The sequence below is a fragment of the Gopherus evgoodei genome, chromosome 8, assembly GCF_007399415.2.
Source record: "Gopherus evgoodei ecotype Sinaloan lineage chromosome 8, rGopEvg1_v1.p, whole genome shotgun sequence".
Lineage (NCBI taxonomy): Eukaryota > Metazoa > Chordata > Testudines > Testudinidae > Gopherus > Gopherus evgoodei.
The window spans coordinates 112,503,907-112,531,775 of record NC_044329.1 but is presented as its reverse complement, the minus strand read 5'-3'; the positions used below and the strand labels follow the sequence as shown (position 1 = coordinate 112,531,775).

Genomic DNA, 27,869 nt, shown 5'->3' with positions numbered 1-27,869 from the left:
TCTGAGACCATGTCTGTATTTCACAGCGCCTGAGCAGCTGTTCCATAGCCAAAGATGTACAAAGGGGGTAGGTAGTCCTCGTTAATTAACTGTCATCTTGTCTTGCTAAAAGATTTACCCATCATAGGCCTTGGGCACCCAGGGATGGTGTTGGTTTGTCCCAAGTGTTTTGGTTTGTTTGTTTTTCACACACAAGTTGTGGTCAAGGAAGCAAGTTGCAGGGTTTTTTGGCCCTGTGGAACTCTTGTCAGTCTTTGACATAATGTGGGAAGTTCATTCCTAGCTGTGGATTCTCCCAGGTACTTCTCCAAGCTACAGATCATCCCAGTCCCCTCCATTTCAGGGAAGTTCCATGGAGTGAAATTAGAAGGGAAGCTAAGGCAAGCTGGTAATTGCCTTGAGGAGTATTGCTCCTCAAGAACCAAGTGGCTGCAGAGATGAGCTGATAACTTTGCAAGGAGAAGTCTTCCGTGAGCGATTAGGAGAGAACTTTCCCAGCACCGTTTGGGGCGCCAGCAAGGAGGAGCTACTGATCACTGCTTGTGCAGGAATGTTAGGCTCTTCCAGGTGTACAAGACACAAGAAGAGAATTAAACTGATTGCATATCTGGGGTCAGAGAGGAAATTTTCTTCCGGGCATGTGGGCAGGGCCCCTCTTGGATGATCTGCTGATTAAGAGTGGGCATAGTCTACCCCAGGGGTGGACAAACTATGGCCCACGGGCCGGATCTGGCCCCTCAGGGCTTTGGATCCGGCCCGTGGGATTTCCTCCCATGGCGCCACGGACCCAGCGTTGCTCTGAGAAGCGTCTCTCGGGTGGGGGGGCAGAGAGCTCCGTGTGTGTTGCCCTTGCCTCCAGGCACCACCCCCCACAGCTCCCATTGGCCGGAAATGGGGAACTGCGGCCAGTGGACACTTCGGAGAGGTACCTAGAGGTGCGAAGGGCAGCACATGGAGTCCTCTGGCCCCCTCCCCCAGGGGCCACAGCGCTTCCTGGAGTGGCGTGGGGCCAGGGCAGGCACTCCAACTCCCTGCCCTGAGCCCCCTCGTACACCCGGCACCGCTCCTGCACCCCAACCTCTGCCCTGAGCCCCCTCCTACACCCTACACCCCTCCTCTGTCCCAATCCCTTGCCCTGAACCCCCTCGTACATCCTGCACCCCAACCCCTGCCCTGAGCCCCCCCCTACACCCCTCCTCTGCCCCAATCCCTTGCCCTGAGCTCCTTCCTGCACCCCGCACTCCCTCCCGCACCCCAGCCCCCTGCCCTGAGCTCCCTGCCGCACCCTTCCCGCACCCCAACCCCTGCCCTGAGCTCCCTGCCACACCCTTCCCGCACCCCAACCCCCTTCCCCAGCCCTGCATACCATTTCCCCACCCAGATGTGGCCCTCGGCCCAAAATGTTTGTCCACCCCGGTCTACCCAGTCTAGGCCCTGCAGTGGTATAAGACTTTGCTGCTAAAGCTGACTCCAGACTGGTCCCTGTTTGAAGCTGAGAAAGACAGGGAGTAACTGGAGCCGAAAGGCAGAATAGAGGGAAATGGAGATGTTCGTTATCCAGATAATAGAGAGCCACGGTGATCCAGAACCAGTTAAGCTATGCGGGAAGCCAGCAGTGAGGCAGCAATCCTGGTGCTGGAGAGTGTTTCTTTTCCTTTGCCAGCCACCTTCCTAGGGACTGTGATTGGTTGTTCGAAAGGTCCTGTGGGGGAGTCGAGGCCTCTCGTCTGCCAGGGCTGTTGCTGTGACTGATTTTCCCCTCAAAGGTCTTTATATTTAAGTAAATGTTTAGTCTGTGGCCTCGCCCCCGACGGGCAGGCAGCAGGGCAGATCGGGTGCGGCCTTGGGGAAGACCTCACAGATAGCGGCAGGTGCTGCGGTATCGCAGACTTCGGCCTGAGCACAACCAGAAGGCTGGGCTGCATGTCCCATGTGGACTCCCCTGGTGGCGCAGGAGATAAGCCAAGGCTGGATGCTGGCAGGGGCTGCCTTCATCCGCCGCGCTGGTGCTGCCAGGGGAGGCTCCCGACTCGGGGCTGCTTTGGGAGAACTCACGAGAGCACAGGAGGAGAGCAGGCGACTTGAAGCAGACCAGTTTCTTTCACTTGTGCTGGGTCTGTGGCTCCTGCGTCCTCGTGGGCTCCATACACGGCCTGAGAGAGTGTGATCCTTCCCCATGGAGCTGAGTCCTGTGGCCGTCAGAGCTTGCCGACTCCAGCTTCCAGAGCAAATGGGGAGCCCCACCCAGATTCGTGGGGTACACTGCCGCCAGGCAGCAGCCCTTCCACTCCCTATGTGCTCCGTGAACAGTAACCCTGTTCTTCCCTTCCTCCTGGGCAATCCTGGGGTCGTGGGTGTCCCCAGGAGAGAGGAGCAGGATCCGTGACCATTCCTCACCTCCCCAGTTGCCAGGAACCGGCCCATTACGCTGCAGATCCACATAGTGAGCCAAGGTGGGACCAAGCAGATCACACCTGGAAGGCGACAGGACATCGGCCCCCATCTATGGGCTCAGATTCAGCACGGAGAGAGGGAGCAGCTGTGTCACCCAGCTTGGAGATGGGCCGTCTCTGTCACTGGGGTGCTTACAACTTCTCTGGCGCTCTGCTCTCAATGAGCCCTCGCCAGACATGCTCCCCGTGTGCTGACCCTTTGCTAATCGAGGAGGGCTTTCCCAGAGAGCGTCCAGCTCTGGGAACCAGCTGGCCACGCTGGGAGTGAAGAGAAGTGGCTTCTGCTTCGACTGCTCCATTCTGTGCTTCAGCTATGGAGCACGTACAGTCCCAAGGGAGAGCGTCATAGTGAGGCGGAGGGTGGGTGTCACAAACAGCCATGCTCTGTCCATCTGTCCGGCATTCACTGACCATCTCCGTGCATGTCCTGCCAAACTTCTCAAAAATAGCGAGGAATGAAAACAGGTTCTCTGTGCGTAGTGTGCCTGGGAAATTAGTGAGCCCCATTCCCCTGTGCCCTCCCCTCCGCCCACCCCGTACAAGCATCAGCAAGAAGGCGTGTACTGAGCCCCGCTGCTCTGCCCGTAGGGTGATTTGCAGAGACCCCTTCTGAAGCCTCCCTTCCCCTGTCATTAGTCACATGACTTGGGAGGAAGACTCAATGCCCTGCTTTCGAAAATGGGGCAAACGTGAAAAGCATCTACCAAGAGCAACTCCGGAGCAGGAGGTAATGCAACAGGCTAGACCACTGGGGCCTCTCTGCAGCCCGAGTTCTGAGCAAGCGCTGCACGCAATGGGGATCTCACTGACACCACTGCATTCAGCGGACAAAGAGGGTCAAAAATCTGCCTTGCACAGGTGAGCTAGTGGAGAAGGGCCCTAAGTCCGTGCTCAGGGGAGGCGACTGTTCCTTGGAGAGCGACATAACTGCGACGCGTGGTGCTGAAGTGCAGAATGAAATGTAAATGCATTGCAGCGGCTGTAAATACAGGCTGTTAGCTTTAGCACTTCCTTGTGCCATCTTGTCTCCTGCATGCAGCACCATCTGAATCCCGTTTAGCAAGGCTTCTGCGTTCTCAGGATCAATTTGTCTTGCTCAGCACCTTTTAACACTTACGAGGTAATTGAGCTGGTTTAGGAGGGAAATGTTTTTATCCGCAGGTGATATTTTCCTAATGAAACTGAATTGATAACTGAGTCTGTGCCCAGGCGTGGCATCTCAAACATGTTCCTACAGGATCTAGCCCCACTCTCATCTGAAAGAAAACTGCAATATGCAGAAAATGTAAATTTAAATGGCTCCATCATGGTAAAAATTCCTCCTCAGATCTTCTGTATCTCCTGTATGCAGCTATTGCATGTACATGGTTGGCTTATTACATCCCCTCTGTGTGGTGTGAGGAGGTTAGTAGGGGCACCAGCCTTCAGAATCTGCAGCTGCTCCATTGTTCAGCACATAGGCATGGGGTTGGCGGCTCCGTGGTGCTGCTGCAGGTGTTCTCGGTCGGAGTCTGGACAAACTCCGAAGTGGTATTTGGGATGGGGCTTTAATCAGGCTTCATAACCTGCGTGTTCTCCCCTCCTGCCAGAGGCACAGTGCTTGGCGCAGGAATGGATTCCTGAAAGGAAAAGCTGCCGGTCCTTGGAGCCTTTCTCCAGCAGGATTTTCGTCAAGCTGTAGGGCAATGGAGTGACCAGCTGCACTGGGGTGGTCAGCTGCACACCACGCACTTCACCCAGCTCAGGATGGTTAATGCAGGTAGAACTGGAGCCAGGAAGAGTGTAATTACTCGAGTTGGAGTGAAGAAAGAACACTGGAGATAACACCCGGACCTTGTGAAAGAGGATCTTTAATGATGGCATTTGCTCAGGACCTTGGTTTTATATGACATCTCTGGGGATGACCTGACCTCTTCCTTGAAAGAGACTTTTAAGATGGTTTATGGGCACAATTTTAGTTGCAGTATAATGCCATTCTGTCGGTGCAATATAATAGAAATTCAGAGGAGCAGTTTAGCCAATAGCTGGTTCCCGCTGAATTCAGAGATTAAAACAGTAAAACGCTGAAGATGTGCCAGGCATTTTAATACTCCAAGGTTCTACAAGAGCCCCCGTCATTCAGACACGGCCCAGTCTATGAGAGCACCTCGGCTACCTTGTGGCTCTGCTAACGTTAGCTCTTCAAGGGCATCTGCAGCTCTCCAGGCCCATTGCAAACATGAACGGGGCTTTGGGGTGGGAACCCTGCCTATTGCTGGGGGCTGGGGGTGAAGCGCAGAGCAGTGAAGTGACTTTTCCAGGGCCTCACCATAAATGAGCCTCAGAGCTAAGAACAGAACTCTGATTTCTGACTCTAGTTCCTGTGCGTTAACCACTAGACAATGCTGCTTCTGCGCAGACGCTATAACTCACGTCACTTAATGCACTGCCTTAGCCAAAGGAACCTCGCCATGATTTCTGTGGCCATTCCTGCTGCGTGCAGCCTGCCAGAACCTAGCTGCCGGCATGGGCAGTAGTAGCCTAGCCCTGCCTGAGGTTTAGTGACCGAGATGCCATTGAATGTCTTGCAGGCTCCTGTCCATTTGTAGCAGTTATCAGCAATTGGTGCACTCTCCCTAGGATGGCAGGTGAGCCTGCCACAGTTGGGGCGCGCTACAGGAAACTTTCCATAACCCTGCCTGCAGGGAGCTCTTCCTGCCCAATGTGCATCTGCCACTTGCCATTCTTTTGTTACACAGTAGGGGGCGTTGTTCACATCAGGATTTCTCATCTAAGTGTTCAGCAGGTTTGATGCTCTGGTTTCCCGGTTTGCTCAGCCTGTGACTTCGTGTGCGCTGGGGTCCTCTTTTGTACGCTGCGTAGGTGAGGTGGAGCTTGCAGCTCAGCTTTGTGTGAGCCCAGAGTGCCTCCACAACATAAGAACGGCCAGTTTGGGTCAGACCAAAGGTCCATCTAGCGCAGTATCCTGTTTGCCATCAGTGGCCAATGCCAAGTGCCCCAGAGGGAATGAACAGAGCAGGTAGGTAATCAATGAGTGATCCATCCCGTCACCCATTCCCAGCTTCTGGCAAACAGAGGCTAGAGACATCATCCCTGCCCATCCTGGCTAATAGCCATTGATGGACCTATCCTCCAGGAATGTATCTGGTTCTTTTTAGAACCCTGTTAGTGTCTTGGCCTTCACAACATCCCCTGGCAAGGAGTTCCACAGGTTGACTGTGCATTGTGTGAAGAAATACTTCCTTTTGTTTTAAACCTGCTGCCTATTAATTTCATTGGATGACCCCTAGTTCTTGTGCTATATGGAGGAGTAAATAACATGTCGTTATTTCCTTTCTCCGCACCAGTCAAGATTTTATAGACCTCTGTCATATCCCCCCTTAGTCATCTCTTTTCCAAACTGAACAGTCCCAGTCTGATTAATCTCTCCTCGGATGGAAGCCGTTCCAGACCCCTGATCATTTCTGTTACTCTTCTCTGTATCTTTTCCAATTCCAGTATCTCTTTTTTGAGATGGGGCAAACAGATGTTTACACAGTATTCAAGATGTGGATGTACCATGGATTTATATAGAGGCAATAGGATATTTTCTGTCTTATTATCTATCCCTTTCTTAATGGTTCGCAACATTCTGTTCATTTTTTGACTGCCACTGCACATTGAGCGTTTGTTTTCAGAGAGCTATCCACAATGACTCCAAAATCTCTTTCTTGAGTGGTAACAGCTAATTTGTATCCCATCAGTTTGTATGCATAGTTGGGATTATATTTTCCAATGTGCATGGGGGGGAGGGATAGTTCAGTGATTTGAGCATTGGCCTGCTAAACCCAGGGTTGTGAGTTCAGTCCTTGAGGGGGCCACGTAGGGATCTGGGGCAAAACCAGTACTTGGTCCTGCTAGTGAAGGCAGGGGACTGGACTCAATGACCTTTCTGGGTCCCTTCCAGTTCTAGGAGATAGGTATAGCTCCATTTTTTTTTTTATTTTGCATTTATCAACATTGAATTTCATCTGCCATTTGTTGTCCAGTCACCCGGTTTTCTGAGATCTCTTTGTAACTCTTCACAATCTGCTTTGGACTTAACTATCTTGAGTAATTTTGTATCATCTGCAAGTTTTGCCACCTCCCTGTTCACTCCCTTTTCCAGATATGCCTTCTTGCAGATGATGTAGTATCAAAAGACTTTTGAACATCACATCAGCACTTCCTCTGTTATTTACTGTGTTAATAGCTCTGGTTTCCAATGAGAGACAATGGCTGGAAAGTCACCATGCGCAACACTCTGGTGCAGAGAGCAAATCTGTAATTGGGTTCTGGGCCAAAAATCTCTCTCAGTTGCTGCTGCTCTCAGTTCCCTGGGTGGTGGCAATAGGGGAAGCCCTAGTGAGGATAGGTTTGTAGGCAGCCAGCATTGTCCAGAGCAGGTCTAGATGACCCAGTCTATATCAGGGCTCCCTGATTGCTGGCACCAGTAGAGTTAGCAGAAAAGGCGAGTTGTAGGAAAGGCAGGAGAGAGGGAGGGGCCCGGAGACCCCTGTCTGCAGAGTTAGCAAGTGGTCACCTCTCCATGTCCATGAGAGGGAAGCTGCTTGGCCTTGCTTTGTGTGTGTTCTCTCAGCCCTGCTGCACAGGCTGGCTGCATGTAGGGGATTGCACTGTATCCATGTCTGTCCTTGGATACAGCCTATGCTGAGTGATCCTCTTGTGTGTAAGTGTTATAACCCATACCCCGTCCTGCTAACCCAGGCTATTGTCATCTCCCCCACTTCCTAGAAGTCCTCCCTTAAAATTCTGTCTTCATTTTTCTCTCCTCCATCCTTTCTCCCCCATCAGTGGAGGGCTGAGGACTCCATCGACCATGTAAGTACCACTCCTGTGTGTTCTCATTTGGATCAGAGGGGTCTGGCAAATCGATGTATGAATTTTGTAGACATAGTGCTGTCAAAACATCCCTTTCACTCCCTTAATGAGGCTGGAGAGTTGCACTGTGAAACCTTCCACAAGCAGCAAATCCAGAGAAAATTGGCATTTAGATTGCTGCTAAATGCAGAAAAGCAATTGACATTTTCTATAATCTGTGTTTCCAGCTTGTTGCAATGCAATTTTAGGCAGACTCAAGTGATCAACTCAGGAGATGCATCCTACTCTCTGCGGTACTTGGCTCAGCTAGGTGTATGGTAAAATCAGATATAGAATCTTTAAACCTCATTGATCCTAGTCATGAAAAATAACCTACACGCTCAACCGTGACCTTTGGCTGAAACAGAGACTGTAATAGGAAAACAATCACATGTAAACAGTTAAATCCAATTTTTCCCAAGCAATTTTGAAATATAAATTTGGAGGAACAAACTAGAAAATGACCTTTTTAGAGTCAGCAATTCCCTTCCCGCCCCCCGTCCCCCCACGGGGCTTCCCAGGCCCAGTCCGTTTCTCCTGCTGTTTAAATGGAGGCATTTTCCTTGGAGTGGTTTTGTGATGACAGCCCTATGTTTCCATCGTGTAACTATCTCTTCCTTGCTCCATCCCCATCTTACTTCCCTTCCCCCCCCCAGTGGCATGAGACCTTGCACGAGAATTTCTCTTTGCATGTGGTTGGGAGGAGTTAATCCTCGTGGGCGGTTCCGAGTCTGCAGGTGCTCTGTGGGGTGCTCGCCACGGCTCTGTGGGCACCAGTTTCCTGTGCACTTGCTTGCTCACACAGGTGAGGAGTGGAGAGGTGGGATTTTGCTCCTGTTCTGATTTTGGTGTCATTCTTGTTGGTGCTTGTTGATTTGTGTCTCTGGCTTTGCTGGCTCCACAGTGACAATCAGGTGGCTTGGGTGGAGTACGGCTGGGCAGGCACCTCACAGGTGGGTCTGGTGTTTGGGAGACCAATTACTGGGCGAGCAGCAGTGATTCCAGAGCAAACAAACAGAAGATTCCTTGAAAGGCCTTGAAGGAATCCCTGGAAAGTAGACACAAGTCCCAGGAGGCATCGCATCTCCCCACCCCCGCAGTGCCAGTCCTACTCTGGCCCCTTCGCACATGATTCACCCTCCCTTGCAGCCCTGGCCCGTTATTCCTTGTGTTTGTTTTCATCCCGTGGTAGTGCATCTCTCGCCCCTGGCCAGTGGCTCTACCGTGGTGCCTGGAGGGTTGAGTCTGAACAACTGAGCCCGTGGCTGTGGCACGGCAGAGAACGGGGTCTGTCCTGCTTGGCCCCGCTCAGCTTGGGGAGTTGAGTGGGGTTTTGCCTTTCCAGGAACGTCCCTATGTTGTCCGATAGGCAACATGGAGGAGAAGTGGGAGAGGGGCTGTGGGGGGGTCGACAGGCTTTGGTGGAGGTAAATCCGTCGCCCCTGTGGAGCAGAGATACAGAGGGAACGCACCAGAGGCCAGGCTCTGTCCTACAGAGGTCATTAGTATGCACTGGGGTCCCTGCTACAGCGCTCCCTGTTCGCCTCTTAGCCAGGACAGCCTGCGGGGAGCTCAGCAGGGTGCTACGGCCTTGCCCTGCCTTCTGGGGGCTGTGCTTCCCAAGGCAGATCCCGGTCATAACGTCAGTGACAGCCATGTCCTAGGGGTCGTTTTCCTCAGCCTGTCCGCAGAGTCTGAGAGCCACTTGGCTGCCAGTCCCAGGCCCTTTGCGGGTGGAGCCCCATCAGCTGGAAGGTGGGCATGCTTGGTTCTTTGAGTTAAATGTGCCTGGCAGGCTCATACTCTCCCGGTGCCCCGGGAAGGGTGGAGCTGGAGGGTGGGGGTGCTGCACAGCAGCGAGGCATTCTCAGCAGGAGCTGTGACGTTCTGAGCACGTCCTCCTCTCCAAGCCTCAGTTACTTCACTGCTAGCAGGGCCTTCCCTCCACCGTCAGCAGCGCAGTGCTTCCACAGCTGGGCTGCGAGGCAGCTGTTGGACTGAGCTGGAGTGACCCCAAGTTCCTGCCCCCTGGCCAAGCCCACCTCAGAGAACTTGCCCCACCTTGCATATACATGGACCCTCTCTGGCAATGATGGTGCAGCGGAGTTTCAGCCTGGGGCGGCCAAAGCAGCAATGCCCTGACAAGCCCCTCTCCTGGAACGCAGCGGCTTCCCCACCCTGAGTTGTCTCCCAGGAGTTCCCAGCAGGATTCCAGGCTGCTTCAGGTTCCAAAATCAGCCCCAGTGAGGGTTGCACTGATGTACCCCAAGCTGGCCTTCTGCTTTTGTTGGTGGCTTTGATTGTTGTGATCCTCTCGTGCTTGCTGGCAGAATCCTGGCTGTCCCTCAGGGCTTTGCTTAGAATGCAGCTTCCAACCCCAAACTTTCTGGAAACAGCAGCTTTGGAGGCAGGAGTAGGGACGAGGCTCAGAGGAGTTAGGGTAGAGGTGGGCCTCATGCCCTCTCAGCCTCGGTTTCCAGGCAGGTTTGCACAGGTCTGGTGACCGCTTTGAGTACAGGCACAAAACCTGGAGTGTCAGAGAGGTGGCATCTTCATGAGAGAGGGCAAGTGAGATGTTAGAAATGGAACCACTGGAACGAATGTCGTCATCGTTCCATTAATGCCGCACAGGCGCAAGGTTAGAGACCTGCTGGGGGTGTGATGCACGAAATGAAACCAGCCAACGTCAGTGCGTTTCTGGCTGAAACCCTCCTTCCTGCACCCCGAGCAGTAACAATATTTGTTGTTTCTTGCTTATTTTCTGCTCATCTTATGAATGGTCCTGCAGGAAACCATCATAGGAGGCCTTCTACCTGAAACCACCTATTCCATCACCGTCGCAGCCTATACCACCAAAGGAGATGGTGCACGCAGCAAACCCAAAGTCGTCACTACGACGGGGGCAGGTGAGTGAGTGGTGCTGCTGGGCGGGTTTATGGGATTCCTTGGGACCTGGCACAGCTGATACTGCTGAGGACGCACGTTTGGAAGGAGTGGGCAGGCTGGGGAATGTTATGGAGATTTGTACTTCTGCAGTGGGGGCAAAGGATGAGAGGGCAACCTGCATCCCTTACGCACAGGCTTTACATGTGGATCAGTTGTGCAGGGTTCACACAGAGCAGAGGTGCAGGTGGGAAACGCACTGTCACGGAGAGGGCAAAGGGGGAGAAAAAGCAGCTGCACTTTAGGAGAGATCTGTGAAAACCTTTCAGCCTTACCACACCCCTCAGCCCAGGGAGTAGGGAAGGGAAAGCCAGGTCCTAGACACCAGGCCTCACCCCACCTCTGAAATGAAGTCCTCACACAGCTTTCTGATGCACAGACATCTGGTTGGAGGGATTAGCCACGGTGGCTGTAGAGCCTCCTGCAACAGCCTTCATTGCACTGAAGGGTTGAGAGGCAGTTAGAAGTGGGTCCAGCCCATTTTTGATGCTGCACCTCTACATGTAAATAGAAACGCCCAGCTTAAACCAACACCTGCTGCTGCAGAAGTGCAGCAGAATGCCGTATGCAGTCTCCAGATCCTGCTGAATCCAGCCAGAGTTTGTTTCCAAAATTTTACTGTCTAAACAGACAGGTGTGTCTAGTGCGTGCCCAGAAGAACCCATGGCCTGGTTCAGGGACACCACGAGAACACATCAGGCACTTGGCTTTTCTCTGGGAACATGATGGGAGCAGATTTGGTTTGTTCTTGAGAGAGAGGACCAGCTAGCCGGCATTGCCTCGTCATTGATTTTTGGATCACTAGCCCTGTCCTCCATGTGGTAGTCCTGCTGTTCAGCAGGCTAACCCCAGGCATAGTGTTTATCGCTCATTATAATGGGAATGCATTTTGCATGAACTGGAAATCTGAGTTCCTGCATGGCCCCACTCAGCTTGGGGAGTCGAGTGGGGTTTTGCCTTTCCAGGAACGTCCCTATGTTGTCCGATAGGCAACATGGAGGAGAAGTGGGGGAGGGGCTGTGGGGGGGTCTGACAGGCTTTGATGGAGGTAAATCCGGACCCAGGAACAGCTCTCTCTCCATGCTGCTCCAGATGGCCCCAGGATAACTCCAGAGGTCATTTCCACTGTCCGCATCTCAGCTGCGCTATCCCCTATGCTGCACTAGGACGTACGTTCTGAGGAGTTCACACAGCTGTCCTGCAAACAGGAGAAGCTTCCAAACCATCCCACTTCTACACCCTAAACTGCAGCAGATCGTCCCTCCTCGTGATGCACATTTGTAGATAATGATATGTTGAATCAGCTTTGAAAAATCATCTGTTCCTAACTCCTGGCTGCTGTTAGCGATTGTGTTGTGAGGTCGAGTAATGGAGAGAGCGACATTAGCAATGTATATTGAATTATATGTACTTAAATAGTAACAGCGTCCCCTCCTACAGCTTTGTCCAGTTCCTAGGGACTTCAGAAGGGAACAGTGTTGTGGGTCTCTGAGGGCAGAATTGGGCCAGAACATCATCAAATACAATGTCTGGTTCATTATCACCAGGACATCATCCCACTGATTAGGAATGTTTTCCCTATCAGTTGGATTGTGTACCAGTCTGATCTGCTTCGGAATGAGGACACCCTTTGTGTAAATAGTGGGGAATCCAGGTATTAAATCCTCGATTCCAAACTAACGGTTCTTAACCTGTGAAGGCAGCAGCCCTTCACTTGCGCAGCATGAGCAGAATTTCAGTGGCTTGCGTGACGAAGTGGGAACGTTCTTACTGTGTTCTTGGAATGCTGAGTGGGGAAGGTGGCAGGGGAGTTTTGCTGGGACTGTCTGCATTGGGGATGGGAGACTTTCCTTGAGGGATGATACCTGAGCAGGTAAGATGAGAACCCAGGAAGGGGGTTGGAGGCCAGGTGACACCTCTGCCCGAGACACTTCACAAAGGGTGGGGGAGGAGCTGGGGGTAGGCTGAGTGAGAGGCTGGAGGGAGGTTCAGTTTGGAGCTGGCTGGGGAAATGGAGGGGAGCCCGGACAGGGCTCAGGCTTCCCAGCGGGGCTGTGGTGTCTCTGGGGCCCCCAAGATGGACCTGCCTGAGGGGGGTCCTGTTGTCTGTACCTGCAAGGCCTGTCTTAAACTGTGTTCCTGTCATCTAAATTAACCTTCTGTTTTACTGGCTGGTTGAGAGTCCTGGTGAGTGGTGGGGTGCAGGGCCTTGTCTCCTCCACCCTCCGTGACAACATTCACGTCATGAATTGGTTCATCAGCTAAACCTAAATATATTCTGACTGTTAACAGCCCACCCCACACCACTTACTGCCTCTGCAGATGGTAAAATTACAAGGTTTGGGGATGACATTTTTCTGCATTCAGATAGATCAGGATGCTGGGTATGGGGTTTAGTGCATCTGTTGCAATACAGTACATCAGGGTCCAGGTTTTCCTGGTGCTATGGCACTTGTCTGCCGAGAGGTACCATTTGGAGAGGTCCACGGAAAAATGTGGCTGAATCCAGAATGATCTGAGAGACAAATGCAGGGTTTTGAGGTGTAATCAAGCCATTGTACATCAGGATCTGGATTTTTCCATTGCAATGTCAGCTGCTGCGTTCACTGCCCATTTAGACAGTAAAATTTGGGGAATCTGAACCCAGGATTTGCTGGATCCAGCTTTCATCAGCACCTGGATTTGGGTCCATCTGTGTCTGTGCATCTAGGTTTGTATGCTGCATTTACCACTATGTTATCTGAGCATAAAGTTACACCAATCCTGGACCCAGTAGACCCGAGTTTCTCTCCCCTCTCTCTCTCTCTCTTTCCAGCAGCAGGATGGGTTTGTGGGTGGTCACAATGTTTTTATGTTCCAGTCCCGGGCAAGCCCTCCATGCTGATTAGCACGACAGCTATGAACACAGCTCTCATCCAGTGGCACCCCCCCAAGGAGATGGTCGGGGAGCTGCTGGGGTACCGGCTGCAGTACAAACGCACCGACGAGGAGAAGATGAACATCATGGACTTTGAGAAGAATGTCCATCACTACACTGTGACCAGCCTACACAAAGGTGCCACCTACATCTTCAAACTGTCTGCTAAGAACAGAGCTGGTCCAGGGGAGGAGTTCGAGAAGGAGATCACCACGACAGAGGACGTGCCCAGCGGCTTCCCGCAGAACCTGCGTGTGGTGGGGCTCACCACCTCCACCACAGAGGTGGCCTGGGACCCCCCAGTGTTGGCGGAGCGAAATGGGAGAATTACCAACTACACAGTTATGTACAGAGATATCAACAGCCAGCAGGAGCTGACCAACATCACCAGGGAGACGAGCATTGTGCTGACCAACCTCAGACCTGACACTACCTATGACATCAAAGTGAGGGCCTGCAACAGCAAGGGGGTGGGGCCGCTCAGCCCCAGCATCCAGTCCCGGACCATGCCTGTTGAGCAAGGTAACAAACCTTACAGTCCGGCCTCATCTCCAGACGGTGACCCTCTCTGGGTTCCCCGTGGCTCTGATTAACGACGCCGTACATCGTCTGGATTCCTCTAGTCAAACTGGCTCGGCACAGGGAGCCTCGCTGAAGGCTTCCCTCACGTTGCCTGTTAATAGGAGGAGGATTTTTTGGTGGGAACTAATTGCCTTTGTCACTTCACAGGCGCACTCCCATTTTGTCTGTACATGAAAGGGTCTCTGCTGGCTCGGGTGCAGACCTAAGAGCTGCTGGCTTTTGATTCTGGCAGAGGGCCAGGAGAGTCCTCAGGGGGAGAGGAGAGCTACAGTTCAGTCTAGATCTGCCGGTCTCTGATGTTCAAGAATGTAGTCAGAATCGGAAACCCAGCTGGGCCTGAGAGACTTGGGGAAAGGTTGCTGCTCTCCTCTGCTTGTCTCCTTTCCTTCTGCAGCTGAATTCAGTAACCTGTGCTGCTGAGTCACTGCGGGGCCATGCCGGCAGTTCACAGGTGTTGTTTTTAATTTCAGTGTTTGCTAAGAACTTTCGCGTCAATGCTGTGATGAAAACGTCTGTGTTGCTGAGCTGGGAAGTGCCTGACTCCTACAAGTCTGCGGTGCCTTTCAAGGTAAGGACCAACTGCATGGGATGCCAGGGTGCCCCCGTGGCAGGTGAGCAGCATCTCTACCGACCACCAGGCTGTCAGGCAAACAATTGGCTGAGCCAGGTCCATTGCTTGTCAGCTCGGGGATGGTTCTGCGGAGGCCTCCGAGCACAGCAATAAGGAACTGCTGATGCTTTGGAAAGCAAAGATACTAACCCAGAGGTGCTGCTGCTTTCTCACCCTCCTTCTCGGCATCTAGTCTCTGGCAGGGCTGCAAGCCAGAGCCATGCCAGTGAAGGGGGTCGTGTGGTAAGCCAGGATGGCGCATGCCACGCTAGGTCGTGGTCATTAGACTGCACCAGTGCTGGGAAGTTCCTTCTCGAGAGGTCACTAGGGGCCCCCAGAGGGTTGCTATTAGTGCCAGGCCCAGGTTGCAGACACCGAGCGAGCTCAGCATCCAGCCATAGACCTGAGCAGAGGAACATTGACTCCAGGTGCTAAGCCTCCAACCTTCCCTGGCGTGGGCCCACTGGTTCCTTTCCACTCTATATTCTCCAACGCATCCCCCTGTTCTGCTCTTGGGTAAGTGGGAGACTTGTGCAGTCCTCCCAAGGCCGTTATTAATACCTCTCCCCTGCTCAGCTTTGAGGGGCTCATACTGTCTGCCAGTTCCAGTGCTGGCCCCACTAGGTGTCTGGAGCCTGGCTGGAGGAGGGTCCCACGTCCAGCCAGCCAGGACAGCCCCCGGCAATGCTAGTGTGAGGCATTCCTGTTCTCGGTGTCCAAGCAGGCTCTGCATTTGTTTGTAATCCAGGCTGGCCCCACAGCACAACTGAGCTGGTGGTGCCTTATAGAGAGCGGGAGGGGGAGATGCTTCTGGACATAAGGGGAAATCTCAAGGTTGCAGTGTCCATGAGAGCTGGAAATGTGATCTCATCACAGGACGTGAACAAGGCAGAACAGCCTGAAAACCAGGCAACCACTCCACCTTAGCGTGACTTCCTTTGCCCCGTCCCGGCCAACCAGATTGCCTGTTTGCCACAGAGCTATCAGAGCAGCAGCACAATCCCGAGCGGTGGTTCCAGGAAACTGTTTCCATTGTAGCAGTACATAGTCCCCTCTCTGACGGCTGCCTGGGCAGACTCTGCACAAACAGCTGCTGCTCTCACTTATCCAGCACAACGCTGGGTGTTTTATCAGCCTCCAGGCCCAGAATGCCTTATTCACGTGGGCCCAAGCCTGGCCTTGTCCCTTCAGCAGCCGCAGCCTGGATTGCGCTTTGGGGAGCAGCCGAGGCACGCAGGGTGGGGGATTTCTGCAGAGGTGGTCCGGGCTGGGGAGAGAGACTCTTACAGTCAGAAGCGCTGTATCTCTGCTCAGAGAGTTTGCTTACCGAAGGTGCAGACGGGCATGGAGGCTGACTCGCCAGACTCGTACAGAGGTGATCACTAACGCTTCTGGGCATTGCGCCACCTTGAATTCTGAAACACGGTGCAGTGAAACGTGAGCTCTCTGTGCCCCCCATTGCTGTAGTGTTGGAGCAGCTCACAAGCACTGATGAATTTACCCTCACACACACACACACTCGGAGAGGCAGGAAAACATTACCCCCATTTCACAGATGGGCACCAGCCCCAGAGATACCCAGGGAGCCTGTAGAAGAGCCAGAGACAAAACCCTGGTCTCTGGAGTCCGAGTCCAGAGCTGGAACATCTCACCGCTTAGCAGTGAGACCAAGGTCACCAGGTCCCTGTGGTGAGAGTGAACGTCTCCCAGGGGAGTTCTGCCAGGGGGCGCGGTGCAGGGTGCGTTGCCCATCCGTACTGCCTGTGTAGGAAGCGCATGCAATGGATGAGCTGAACACAGGGGGATATGACCTCACCACGGGGCAGTCTCTCCACAGCAAGGGGGAGAAACGTCTAGAATGGCGGCCTGTATTTGTGTCTCTCTCCCGTGCTTGCTCATCCTGCCTCTCGATTATAATGCTCAATCGGAATCACTCTGAACGTGCAGAGTTTAGCTGGAAAGAGACAGGGAATCAGGGCACGGCTCAGCTTCCCAGGGGCCGAACAGCCCAGCTCCCAGGTTGGGCAGGGCGTTGAATGGCCAGTTTGTTTTCCCTTCCTAGCGTGCTGGGTGGGATGCTACAACCTGGGGGGGTGGGCAGAGCAGGTCAGGCGCCAGAAGGAATAGTGCTGATGCCTTGTCTCTGCCTTGTAGCCAAGACTGGGGACATGAGCAGTGATTCATTCAGTGTCTGCCCCTGCTGTGACACAGGAGCAGATGGTGTTAGTTACCTGTCAGCTGAGAGCAGCCATGCAAACAGGAGGGTTGTTAAAGATATTTCTCCAATAGTATCTTTCTTCTGTTAATACTCCCAGAAATGCAGGTGCATGTGAGCCTGGAGGAACAGCCCCTGGGCTTTGACTGCACTGGTAGAAGTCTCAACCTCCAGGAGTTTGTGTTTTACAAACAAGGTTCACAGCTTTGCTCTCTGCTTAATGCAGGCACGTTAGATGCAGAGGACAGAGCCTAATAACCATAGCAAATAAATCTCCATGGGAACAATTAGTATTATCTGCACTTGATAAACAGTCTCACACTAAATCTACATCCCATAGGGTGTCACTTTCCATGTTAACGGATTTAATTAAAGGCGAGTTTGTTCTGATTGTGAGTACTGGCAGAACCTTATGTTGGTTTTATGGGGAGATGAATCTGAGACCTCTGGAATTTTCACTCATGCCAAATCAGTAAAGCAGGTGTCAGTTCTCTTCAGGAAACTTCATAGCTTCATCTGGGCCGGGGATAAACTCCCTGCAATGTGCCACCTGGCTTTGGTGGGGTATTGTACAGGAGATGTTACATTCCAGCCCTCCTGGCCATAAGCCTCGGACATTGTTCCTAGGTTCCAGGGACTTTCCTCCTTGCATATTTTCCAAGTAAAGGTTTGACAATTTGACAATTGCTGGATTCTCCCCATTTTGAGCTAGGAGCTGGTTTGGGCAGTTGCCGTGCTTTCACGTAAAGCGTGAGGCCAGCCTTGGTGGTGGTTTTTTCATTTCCTTGACAGACCTCCCTGGCCTTGCCCAGGACAGAGGCTGTGTGATTGTGGGCAGCATTGTTAGGTATTTTACAGGGGGGAAAAGATTCTAACTCCCTGCCAAAGTGCAAGATTCGTTGTGTCTGCGCCATCCAAGACAGATGCTATCCAGACTCTATTTGAAGGAGCTTCCATGACCTCCTGAGACATATGTTACATTGGCCTACTGGTCTGACAGTCAGAAAGGTTTTCCTGAGATTTAATCTCAAGCTGCTGTGCTTCATTCTTTGCATGATTCTATTCAACATTGGTGAGGCCTCATCTGAAGTGTCCTGTTTTGCGCCCCACGCTACAAGAAGGATGTAGAAAAATTGGGAAGAGTCCAGTGGAGGGCAACAACAATGATTAGGGGGCTGGAGCACATGATTTATGAGGAAAGGCTGAGGGAACTGGGATTGTTTAGTCTGCAGAAGAGAAGAGTGAGGGGGGATTTGATAGCTGCTTTCAACTACCTGAAAGGGGGTTCCAAAGAGGATGGATCTAGACTGTTCTCAGTGGTGGCAGATGACAGAACAAGGAGCAGTGGTCTCAAGTTGCAGTGGAGGAGGTCTAGGTTGGATTTTAGGAAACACTATTTCACTAGGAGAGTGGTGAAGCACTGGAATGGGTTACCTAGGGAGGTGGTGTAATCTCCTTCCTTAGAGGTTTTTAAGGCCCAGCTTGACAAAGCCCCGGCTGGGATGATTTAGTTGGTGTTGGTCCTGCTTTGAGCAGGGGGTTGGACTAGATACCTCCTGAGGTCCCTTCCAACCCTGATATTCTAGGATTCAGTTCAGCACATTTTTTAGTGAGCACAGAAACAGCCACATGAATGGCAGTTAGCCTCGGCTGCGTTATAACCAGCCTTTAGCAATGACATTTGGACCCACCTAGCTTTACAAGCCTGTCTCTGTGAGCTAGAGCAGCACTAACAGGGATTTTATAGCAGGCCGGGCGTGGGTCAGCCCAGTGTTCAGCAGTTTAAAGCCCTTTGGCCACATTTCACTGCTGGTGAAAGTAGGTGTCACTGAGCCATTCGGCAGCCTCTGGTTGGTCTGCCAGCTTCAGGCCGCTGGCCTCCCACACAGCAGTGACTTTGTCTATCCCTGTGCCCTTCCATCATCGTACAGTTCATGGAGAGGTGCTAACTAATGGTGCATAGCACTGGAAAAGGTAATGCAGAGTGGCAGGTAAAGGAACACAGAACAGTTGTAGGGAGAGGGGCTGGGAGCTTTGTTTCCTTGTCTTTGGACACACGTGTCTGAGCAGGGCAAGGAACATCGTCTTCGGATGTCAGCAGGAACCCATGCAGTGCAAGTTTGTGGAGCTTTTCAATCAAACACAGAGCAAGCAGGGAGACTCTGGCTGAATACCCCAGACTGTCCCTCCAGTCTGCAGCACTCGTGGGCTTCCCTGCCCCCCGCCCCCAGAGAAATACCGCACACGGGTTCCTGTTCCTGGAGCTGCCATGTTTCTGCACCAGCAGAGATGGTGGATTGCTGACTCAGCAGACCGCGATGTCTTAGTGCCGAAAGCTCGGCCAGGTTCACTGTCAGCAAAGCTCGGTGTCCGTTCCCGGCTTGCTGGTTACCGGCACACTAACACACGGACACCTGTGACAACAGAGGGGTCATCTCCGTCAGCATGGTGGTGTCCCATAGGCCAGTACACAGCTGCCCATCCTGTTGTACAACGATACAGACAAGTTACGTGCTGCGCTCCAGATGTTACTAGTTACCTCACACATCGTAGTTCAGACAAAACCTCCTCATTCATTGTCCTGTCCTCCCCTCCGGATCTTACATGGGTCTTACCCCCCTCCATCCCCCCAGGAGAGCATTAGGTGGTTACTTGAGAGGTCTGCAGCTTCTGTCAGGAATGCGTTTGTGTGGTCAGCTGATTCCTAATGTTACTGTTCTAACAAGGCCGCCCTTGCCTCGTACTTTTAACTATGCCTCGGGCTCCAGCAAGGCCTACAGCCTTCACACATGTGCATCGTGTAGACAACCGTCCTTCCTAAAGCACAAGTTGGAGATCCCACCTGCTGCTAGTCTGGGATCGGGAGCAGAATTAGAGCTGGGTTTTTGTGTGACCTTAGTGTTTCAGGTTTGTTCGTGTTTGAGTCTGAGCAGATTTCCTGAGCTGAGGCAGGGAGTCAGGTAGGAATCTGCCTGCAGAGAGGTAGCCCAGCCCTGTTCTTGTCTGGAATATGGTGCCCACTGCTGCAGTATTCTGTTAGTGCTTGAAGGAGTTGATGCAAGGATAGACTGCAGAGCTCTGAAGTAACCAGCTGTTTCTTCTGGCTTGGCTGAGTCTGGTGTGATTTGAGCAGGCAGAAACCTGCCAACTAAACGTCTGACGTTCCAGAGGCTTTAAGCGGCATTACTGGGTCTGGCTGCTTTGCACTGACTCTAGTGCCTGTCTGATGTGTCTCTCTGCAGAGAAGGGATTAAAGCCTCAGAAGAAATAGTTTCACAGGAGTCACAGCAGAGAACACTCCCTCCGCATCGCCTCTGCACAGGGGAGCCAGCAGAGGTCTCATCGCTGCGGGCATCCTTGTTATTTTAGCAGCAGGGTCCATCCCTAAAGACGGGAACATGGGTCATGTCTGTCCCTCTCTTGCTGAACCCTCCCTTTGTGCTCTGTTCCCGGCTGACCAGGTCCTGCCAGCTGCCGGAGAAGAATCTGTATGTGAGTGGACCAACCTCAGCAGAGTGCAGTGGCCAAAGCCACCTGGGCATGGCTATGTAGCTAACCCAGAGCAGCACTGTGCATCTCACACTGCGTTTGCTCCCTGTGCCTGGCTGCCCCAGGGGTTCTGCAGGGCCTGCTGCTCCCCTTCTCGCTAGCTCCCCTGGGAAGTTAATGCGTGGCACCTGCCCCAGTGAGACAGCAGCTGCTTCAGGGCTCTGCTGGCTGCTTGCAGTGCGGGCTGGCAGAAGTGTCCCACCTCGCTCTTGTGCTGCTTCACCAGGCTCAGCAGCACCCAGAGCCCAAAGGCAGAGCGTGTTTGTGGCGTGAGGCAGCAGTCTCCACCTGGGTGCTCTAGGCTCACCCCCTCCTTGGTTCATGACAGCAGCTCTCAGCATATGGTCTCTTCAGAGCACTTTATGTGCATTAATTGATCTTGCAGCCTCCATTAGATTCAGGAATACCGCATAGAGTGCTGGGGATTGCCTAGCAGAGAGGAGCCTGCGTCTCTGCTGCAGCCGAAGGCAGCCGAAGGCCCTCCAGTCCTCTCACCAGCACCGCAGGTGTCTGTGGGGGTCGCTTGTGTTTCTGACTCTGCCACATGTCTCCGTTCGAGCTGCGATGAGGCAGTGTGCCCATGCTGCTGGCTCTCTCACTGAGAGGTTGAACCAGGGTTCAGATCCAGATTTTTGGCCTGAAACCTATGGAGCCCAGCAGGTGCCACTCTGTTTGCACAAAGCAGCCATTGCAGCCGGAGCAAATTCATACTGAGCACGTGGGGCAGCAGCAACCACCAAAGAGCGCCCACAGCCCCACACGTCCAGGAGAGCAGCTCTCGGTCAGCCAGCTAGGGTGGCTTGAGCAGGCAGCCCCAGGGGCATGGTTTCTTGTTTCCTCGTGATACCACGTGGCAGTGCCCTGTTCCATGCCAACAGGAGAGTGCGCTACCCATTCTCTCCGGCGGTGAGGCTGGGTACGGTTCTTTGGAAGACCACCCCAGGCAGAGGTAAGGTTTGAGCCCCAAGCTCTGTGCTCGGATTGCAGCGCGCCAGCAGCTGTTGTGCTGGTGCCCTGGTGTCACACCAGTGAGGTCGTGCTTCTGGGTGTGGGTGTGTGAGATGCATTACTGATTGGTCAGGAAACTGATTATTCTAAGAAACAAATTATCCCTATAGTTCCCGTCCTGGGAAGGGGCAGCTCTGTGTTCACCCTTTGAGTGTGTGTTTTCTGTTAGATAAGGGTTGAAACCACTTTAGAACCAATGGGGTTTTATGCCAAAAGTCCATTGTATGTCATGCCACCCCAAGGAAACAAAGACCCATTAATATGAACCCATCTGTACTGTCCTCCTACCTATGCACCGAAGAGACGCCGTGGTGGGGTATTGCTGGGCATGCGTCTGGTGGAGTCTTTGCAGTGTAGGATTCTAACCACCCCGCTGGTGTTCGCGATTCCGCACTGTGGCTGTGAGGAGCAGTGAGTGCTGCTCTGCTGGCTGCTGGACCTCAAGCTCTGCGGCTCTTTGTGGAATGCGCAGAATGGGAACAATCTGGCTCTGTGCTCTACCTCAGGTGATCAGCTTTAACGCTGCCTTCTGTTCTGAGCATGTTTCGTCAGCAGCTGCCCTGCTGCATGATGTGTCCTTCCCTTTGCAGATCCTGTACAACAGCCAGAGTGTGGAGGTGGATGGCCATTCAATGAAGAAGCTCATAAGCGACCTTCAGCCGGATACAGAGTATTCCTTTGTGCTAATGAACCGTGGCAGCAGTGCTGGTGGGCTCCAGCACCGGGTATCTATCCACACGGCTCCTGATGTCTTGCAGAGCAAACCCATCTCCACAAACAAATACATGCAGGAAGGAAAGTTCACCCTCACCCTTCCCAAAGTCCAGACCTCAGCGCCAGTTAGGTAGGTGCTCCCTGCTAATGGACCAGAGGGCAAGGGGAGGTAGGAGGCTGGATTGTTCTCTTTATGTACCCACTGAGTCGAACCCATTGATTCAGTAACATGGTAGGATGAATGCCAGAGCAGCCTGCAGAGGCTGGAGCCAGATTTTCCCTTCACCACATGACAGCGCATTGCTGGCATGTTCTGAGCTGATGCTTTTGTGAGATAGGGTAACACAGCTCCCCGTCACTTCTTGGGGTGGAACTGAGACCCTCCCGGTAAAGCCAGCTGAGAATCCGGAGGTGCTTTCTCTGTCACTGCACAATAGCTTTTGAATAAATCATGTCTTTAAAGCCTTGAGGAGATTAAAACAAGCCAGTTCATAGAAGTCTCATTTGTAACTGTGCTATTCTCAGGCTGAAACCCGGTTCCCCCAGGGCTCCAGCTACAGCCAGTTTATATAAGTGTCCTTACCCCAGCTCCTGCTACCATCCTCTAGCGTGTGGTCTGTGTATCTTCGTTAGCCTAATGAACGCAAGCAGGGAGCATTCCGCTCCTCAGCACCGCAGGAAAACTGGCCTCTGACTCAGCGAAGCCTTTTGTCCATTACAGAAGGGGAGAAAGGAGATTTGGGGAAGGGGTTTTGATGGGAGGCATCTTGAACTTGTTTCTATTCAATCACCTGCTAAAGAAATGTCTGATATCTCCTGCTAGCACCAGCCACCTCCCCTGACCCTTCTTTCCTCCCCAGGTGGTACTATATTGTGGTTGTGCCAGTAGATCAAAGCACCAGCAGCCGCACGGCCAGGTGGCGGACGCCTGATGAGATGGAGCTGGACCAGGTAGGAGTCAGAGAGACCTGCTTTACGTGTGATCTTCTAAGGCTTCCTTTTGTGCTTGACCCACTCTGCCTGGGCCCTAGGAAAGGTGGCTTCAAGCTCCAGCTTGTGTGCGGTAAGGGGCCCTGCCAGGGGCCAGGCTTGCAGAGAAGACCCCAGAGCTCACTTTTTCCCTCCTGCCTGTACAGAATCTGATAACAGTCCTAATGCTTAGCACTTCCACAGCCTGCCCAATAGGGCCGGCTTTAGGCCTATTCCACCAATTCCCCCGAATCGGGCCCCGTGCCTAAGAGGGTCCCGCACCCAGTGAGAATCCCTTCCCTGGCTAGAGGCACCTTTTTAATTTTTACTCACCTGGCTGCGCTCCGGGTCTTCGGCAGCACTTTGGCGGCAGGTCCTTCACTCGCTCTGGGTCTTCGGTGGCAGGTCCTTCAGTGCTTTACATGGTTTAACCATCACAACTCCCTGTCTGTCTGCGGAGCAGGATTTGAATCGTGTGCAGTAAATATGGCCCAGGGGCCACACATTGAATAAGGAGAAAACAAAATACTGAACAGCTGCTCGTTGCGTCCGGTGCGCTGAATGAGGCAGGGTCCTGTGGACAGCGTAGTGTGTGATTGTGTAATTAAAAACTCTCTCATAATACACAGGCACCCGGGGGGCGGCTGAAAGCTGCCTGGGCAACGTGCTTTCTGGCATTTCCTGTATTCGGGTGCTTGACTTCACAACCTTAACGTTCTTTTCATGTCGTTCTTTGTATGGAATATGCATGCAGGTGACAATAGCATGTAGAAACTCCAGTCAGAAATGGGGCCCCCTTGTGCTGTGCGTGGGGCAAGTCCAGTCCTGTTCTCTGCCCCAGAGCATTTGTGTCATTTCAGACAAGATGCAGCAAGTGAAGTGAGGGTCACCCCTTGGGTCTATAGTTCTGTTTTAGGAGGTGTTAGTGTACGTTAGCTCACAGAGCCGTACGCTCTAGCTACAGCCCAGAGTTAGACACAGGTGGGTAAGTCTCATCCACACTAGGACTTAGAGGTGTGTTACAGGGTAACACAGAGCTAAGCCCTCTGAAGAGAAGGCTGGAGGCAGCACAGGACGGGGGTTCGTGGTGACAGTAATGTTTGTTCTGAAGCACACAGAGGTTTGGTTTTTTTAAGTAGACACTAGAAGGGGCTTTCACTGATGCCAGCCCCTTGTGCACGAGCCCGTCTGCACTGCCACATTGTGAGCAGGCAGCAAGGTCCTGTGGTGGTGCCAGCCGAGCACAGACTAGGAGCTGCCTGTCGTCATCCTAGGCTAAAAGGGACTGAAGGGTGACAGTGGGCAGCAAATGTGTGTGGTGCAGGTGGAACTGAGATGTGCTGGCTGTAATCCGCCCCCCCCCCCCGCCCCACTCTCTGTACCGATGTGCAGACCTCACAGTCCGTTTGCATTCTCCTGCCTTTCCTCCCCACGGTTCCCAGGATATTTGTCTGTAAACGCGAGGCTTGTCCTTTACCTGGTTCCATCCGTGAGGTTACAGACGCTGGCCTTCCTGGCTCACTGCAACAGGGGCTCAGCTGCCAGGGGAGAGGGGCTGGGGCGCTTTGACGGCCTCTGTGTAAATACCTGTGTTCCCAGCCCCACATCACTCTCGGGCCCTGTCTGCTGACAATGCGGCACGTCGGGCTCCTCCTCCATTTGAAACTAGACTTTCTGCTTGGAGCCTGGCATTCATTTTTATTCACTAGAAACACGTCTTCAGCCACCGGCGAGTCGTTTTCAGCAGCGTAAGTGAATGTTGGGGTGTCTGTGCCTTTTTCAGGAATTTGTGGCCATCCATGAAATGTGCCATTTTCACTGAGTGTCCCATGAAATCTGCTGTGGCTCTGTGTGATCTACACGCAGCCCTGCCGGCAGCCCAGCAGCAGGGGAGCTAGTGGAGCTCAGACAGGGAGAGATGCACAAATGTCTCTTTTCTTGACAGCAGCTGCGACTGCCGTTCACTCCCGGTGTCTGTGGAGACCCAAGCGGCTCTCCATGCCAACAGAGCACCGAACATGGCCAGCTTCCCTTGCAGCCAGCTGGAATCCATTAACCCAGGGCACGTGGGGTCCGAGCAGTGCCCCTCCCATGAAATGACAGAGTGAGCGTCACAGCGGCCAGTCCCCAGGCCCAGACCTCTCTCTGTGACGCCAGCCTAGGTGCGAAGTGCTTGCAGCAGATCCCAGGGTGATGGGAGCCCTGACAATGCCTGCGACAGCTGGAGGTTCAGCCACTCCCCCCTTGCTTTGCTGCATGTTAACTGTAACTCAGCCAGGAGCCTTTCCTCCCCTGCCCCAGCCCAGCCTCAGCCCTTGCCCTCGCCCTCAGCCTGTCGTCACAGAAATGAGCATGAGCTTGTCAAGCCGGCCCTCTGACTTGAGGCGTGCGAGAGGCTGCCGGGGGTCAATGAAATAAGTGGGGAGGAAAGTTCTGAAGCACCTGTTCCTGCCTGGGCTTGGCCCAATCCACATGCTGGTCCCCTGCTGTCAACCAGGGCAGCACTGGGGAGAGCCATGTAACAACCCATGTTCTTTGTCCTCAGTTACTGGAGGCCATCAGCCAGGGCAGGCGCCAGCGGCGTCAGGCAGACAGGCTGAAGCCCTATATTGCTGCTCTAGTGGACATGTTGCCAGAGACCTTCACCTTGGGAGACGAGAAGACCTACAAGGGCTTCTACAACAAGCCGCTCTCTGAGGATCTGAGCTATCGCTGCTTTGTGCTGGCGTCGCTGGAGGACGGAGACACGGTAAGGGCTTCTTGCAGAAGGGGCGTCCCGCTCTCCCGCCCGAGGGGCTCAATGCAGGGAGCTGGCAGCCTGTTCAGTGGAGTTCCCTGCAAAGTGAGGCGAGCCAGGCACAGTAGCTGGTGTCAGGGAGAGGAGGCGTCCATTGGAACTGACTTGATGTATGGCGTTTTCCGAGGGAAAGGGCAGGAATCTTTGACGTGCCAGATGAGAGCTGAGGGCAGCACTGGGAGTCGAGCTCCACCACTGCAGAACTCCAGACTCCGCTGTGATGGAGGCTGGCTCTGAGCCGCGTTTCTGCTCAGAAAAGTCACTGTGGAGCAGCCCTGTGAATCCAGGCCTGTGTGCTTGCAGGGATCAGGCTCGGAGGCCCAGCTGCCTCACCCAACCTTCCTAAACTGCTGCTGTGCTCACCAGACTCTCAGCTGGGCTTCCAGCCTCTAGCTGTGGGGGCAGCGGAGAAACCTCTGAACTGGCATGTGGAGAGGAACACGCCACCACCGGGTGTGAGAGGAGGGCTGCTCCATGCACCCTGGTGCGGGTTAGCTCCTGTGCCCTGTAACAATAGGTTAGACATCAGCATTGTCTGAGAACCACCACTCTTTTCTCCAGTCCCCTGGCAGTAACACACCAGTCTTATCTGCCCCAGGACAAGTCGGAGCTCCAGGAGCGCTGAGATGCTGCTGGGATCTGCAGAGCAGTTTTGCTCTCCGCTTTGTGACCCTGTCGAGTCTAGAATCAGCCCTGATGCAGAAGGTGGGGGCCAAGTCCTACACACTCTGGACTCTGCCTGGCTGAGCAGGGCTGACTCAGAAGAGACATGGAGGGAGCTTGGAGAGTCACTTTCCTGATCAGAATCTCCCTTGAAAGGGGCGTGTAAGGGAGTAAATTCACCTGTTCCCACAGTAGCAGGGTCTCGGGGGGGCGTGAAAGCATGCGGGTTCCCAGCCCTGGTGTCTCTCCTTGCTAAGGGGAAATGGCGCGTACCTGGATGGCTAAGAAAGGCAGCTGGCCCAGCACGCAGAGGTCTACGGGAGGGAGAGGATGGCTGCTGCGGTGAGCATGAAATAGCTGAGCAAGGCCTGTGCCGTAAGATCCTCCTGTAAATTGCTTGTGGGGGAGGGAGGAGAGAGGTGGCAGCGGCAGTGTGTAAATAATAGGAGATAATAAAGATGCTCTGGACCCTCTGCTCAGCTCCCACGCTGGGGCTCACTTCTTCAGCCTCATTTACTTGTAATGGCTCATTAGCGCTGGTCAAACTTTCCATTACTCATCTGGCCATGGTGGGAAGAGTCCCAGCTAGCAATGCAGAGGTCTCAGATCACACTGGCCAGGCACGCTGGTAGCTTTTCTGCCCCCAGGACTCTGCCCTGCTAGATGGGGCCCATTCTCACAGAAAGCCCAAGGCAGTATCCAGTCGCAGGGCTGCTTGTCCCCACACAACTCCTGCATTGCCTGCTGTGTCCCGAGAGTCGGGCCGAGCATGACTCATCCCTGGCCAGGCACTGGGAGCGCGGCTCATTGGGGGGCACCTGCTCCACCTGGAAACAACATCCTCATGATCCTTGGGCTGGCAGGGTCTCCCTCCTTGGTCAGAGACACCGAGTGACACTGGCGTCTCAGGCCCCTTTGCAAGCCCAGCAGGGCAAACGCTCTGAAGCGCGGCTGGCTGCCTGCACTGGACCCAGGGAAGAGGCTCCATGTGATAGTAGCGTTAGTCCTGTCTTCAACTGTAGCTAGATGCTTCTGTGGGTCCTGTGTGCCTTCCGCAGCAAATAGCACAGCAGTGAGCCCCTCCCTCCCGCTGCCCACTTACCTGCCCTGCCTCTTGTCTGCCGGAGCCAGAGCCGGAGCCGGCTTGTCCCCCTCCCAACCCCCATGTCAGGTCTGGGAGAGCACTAGGAGGGTGCTGCTGTCTGAGCTGTAGAGCGAAGTTTTGTCTACACGCTGGTGGGCCCAGGCTGTCTCCCTAGTGCCTGTAGTGGCCACACGCAGACATTGTCCAGGAAAGGAGAAGAGACTGAAGCCTGCAGGACCCTATGGGGGGGACGTGCAAGGGCACATGGCCCGCAGCAGAACCCACTGCAGGCTGCTGATAAACCCGACTAGCTGCACCTGAGGGTCTGACCTGTGTATTGCCAGCAGGGAGTCGTAGATAGCAGGCCCAGGAGAGAAGATTCCCACCTGCACCCATGCCAAGTGTGTGTCTGAACTTGACCATAAAGCAGGCAACATATAGATCCACACACACCTTTTCTGTGACC

The 27,869-nt window shown here is 53.5% G+C and overlaps 1 protein-coding gene across 21 annotated transcripts in view; it reads left to right on the top strand.

The window, feature by feature from the left end:
- The window catches only part of PTPRF (protein tyrosine phosphatase receptor type F), a 630,174-nt gene that overhangs the window by 545,510 nt on the left and 56,795 nt on the right, over nt 1-27,869 (top strand). For 14 of the 21 annotated variants that reach the window (XM_030572312.1, XM_030572302.1, XM_030572311.1 and 11 more), the window contains 7 exons: nt 7,287-7,313; nt 10,141-10,258; nt 13,156-13,734; nt 14,265-14,362; nt 21,767-22,020; nt 22,751-22,841; nt 25,405-25,608. In XM_030572312.1, coding sequence (XP_030428172.1) covers nt 7,287-7,313; nt 10,141-10,258; nt 13,156-13,734; nt 14,265-14,362; nt 21,767-22,020; nt 22,751-22,841; nt 25,405-25,608 — 1,371 coding nt within the window. The remainder of the gene's footprint in view (nt 1-7,286; nt 7,314-10,140; nt 10,259-13,155; nt 13,735-14,264; nt 14,363-21,766; nt 22,021-22,750; nt 22,842-25,404; nt 25,609-27,869) is intronic. The other 7 variants (XM_030572314.1, XM_030572306.1, XM_030572313.1 and 4 more) reach the window with 1 other exon arrangement.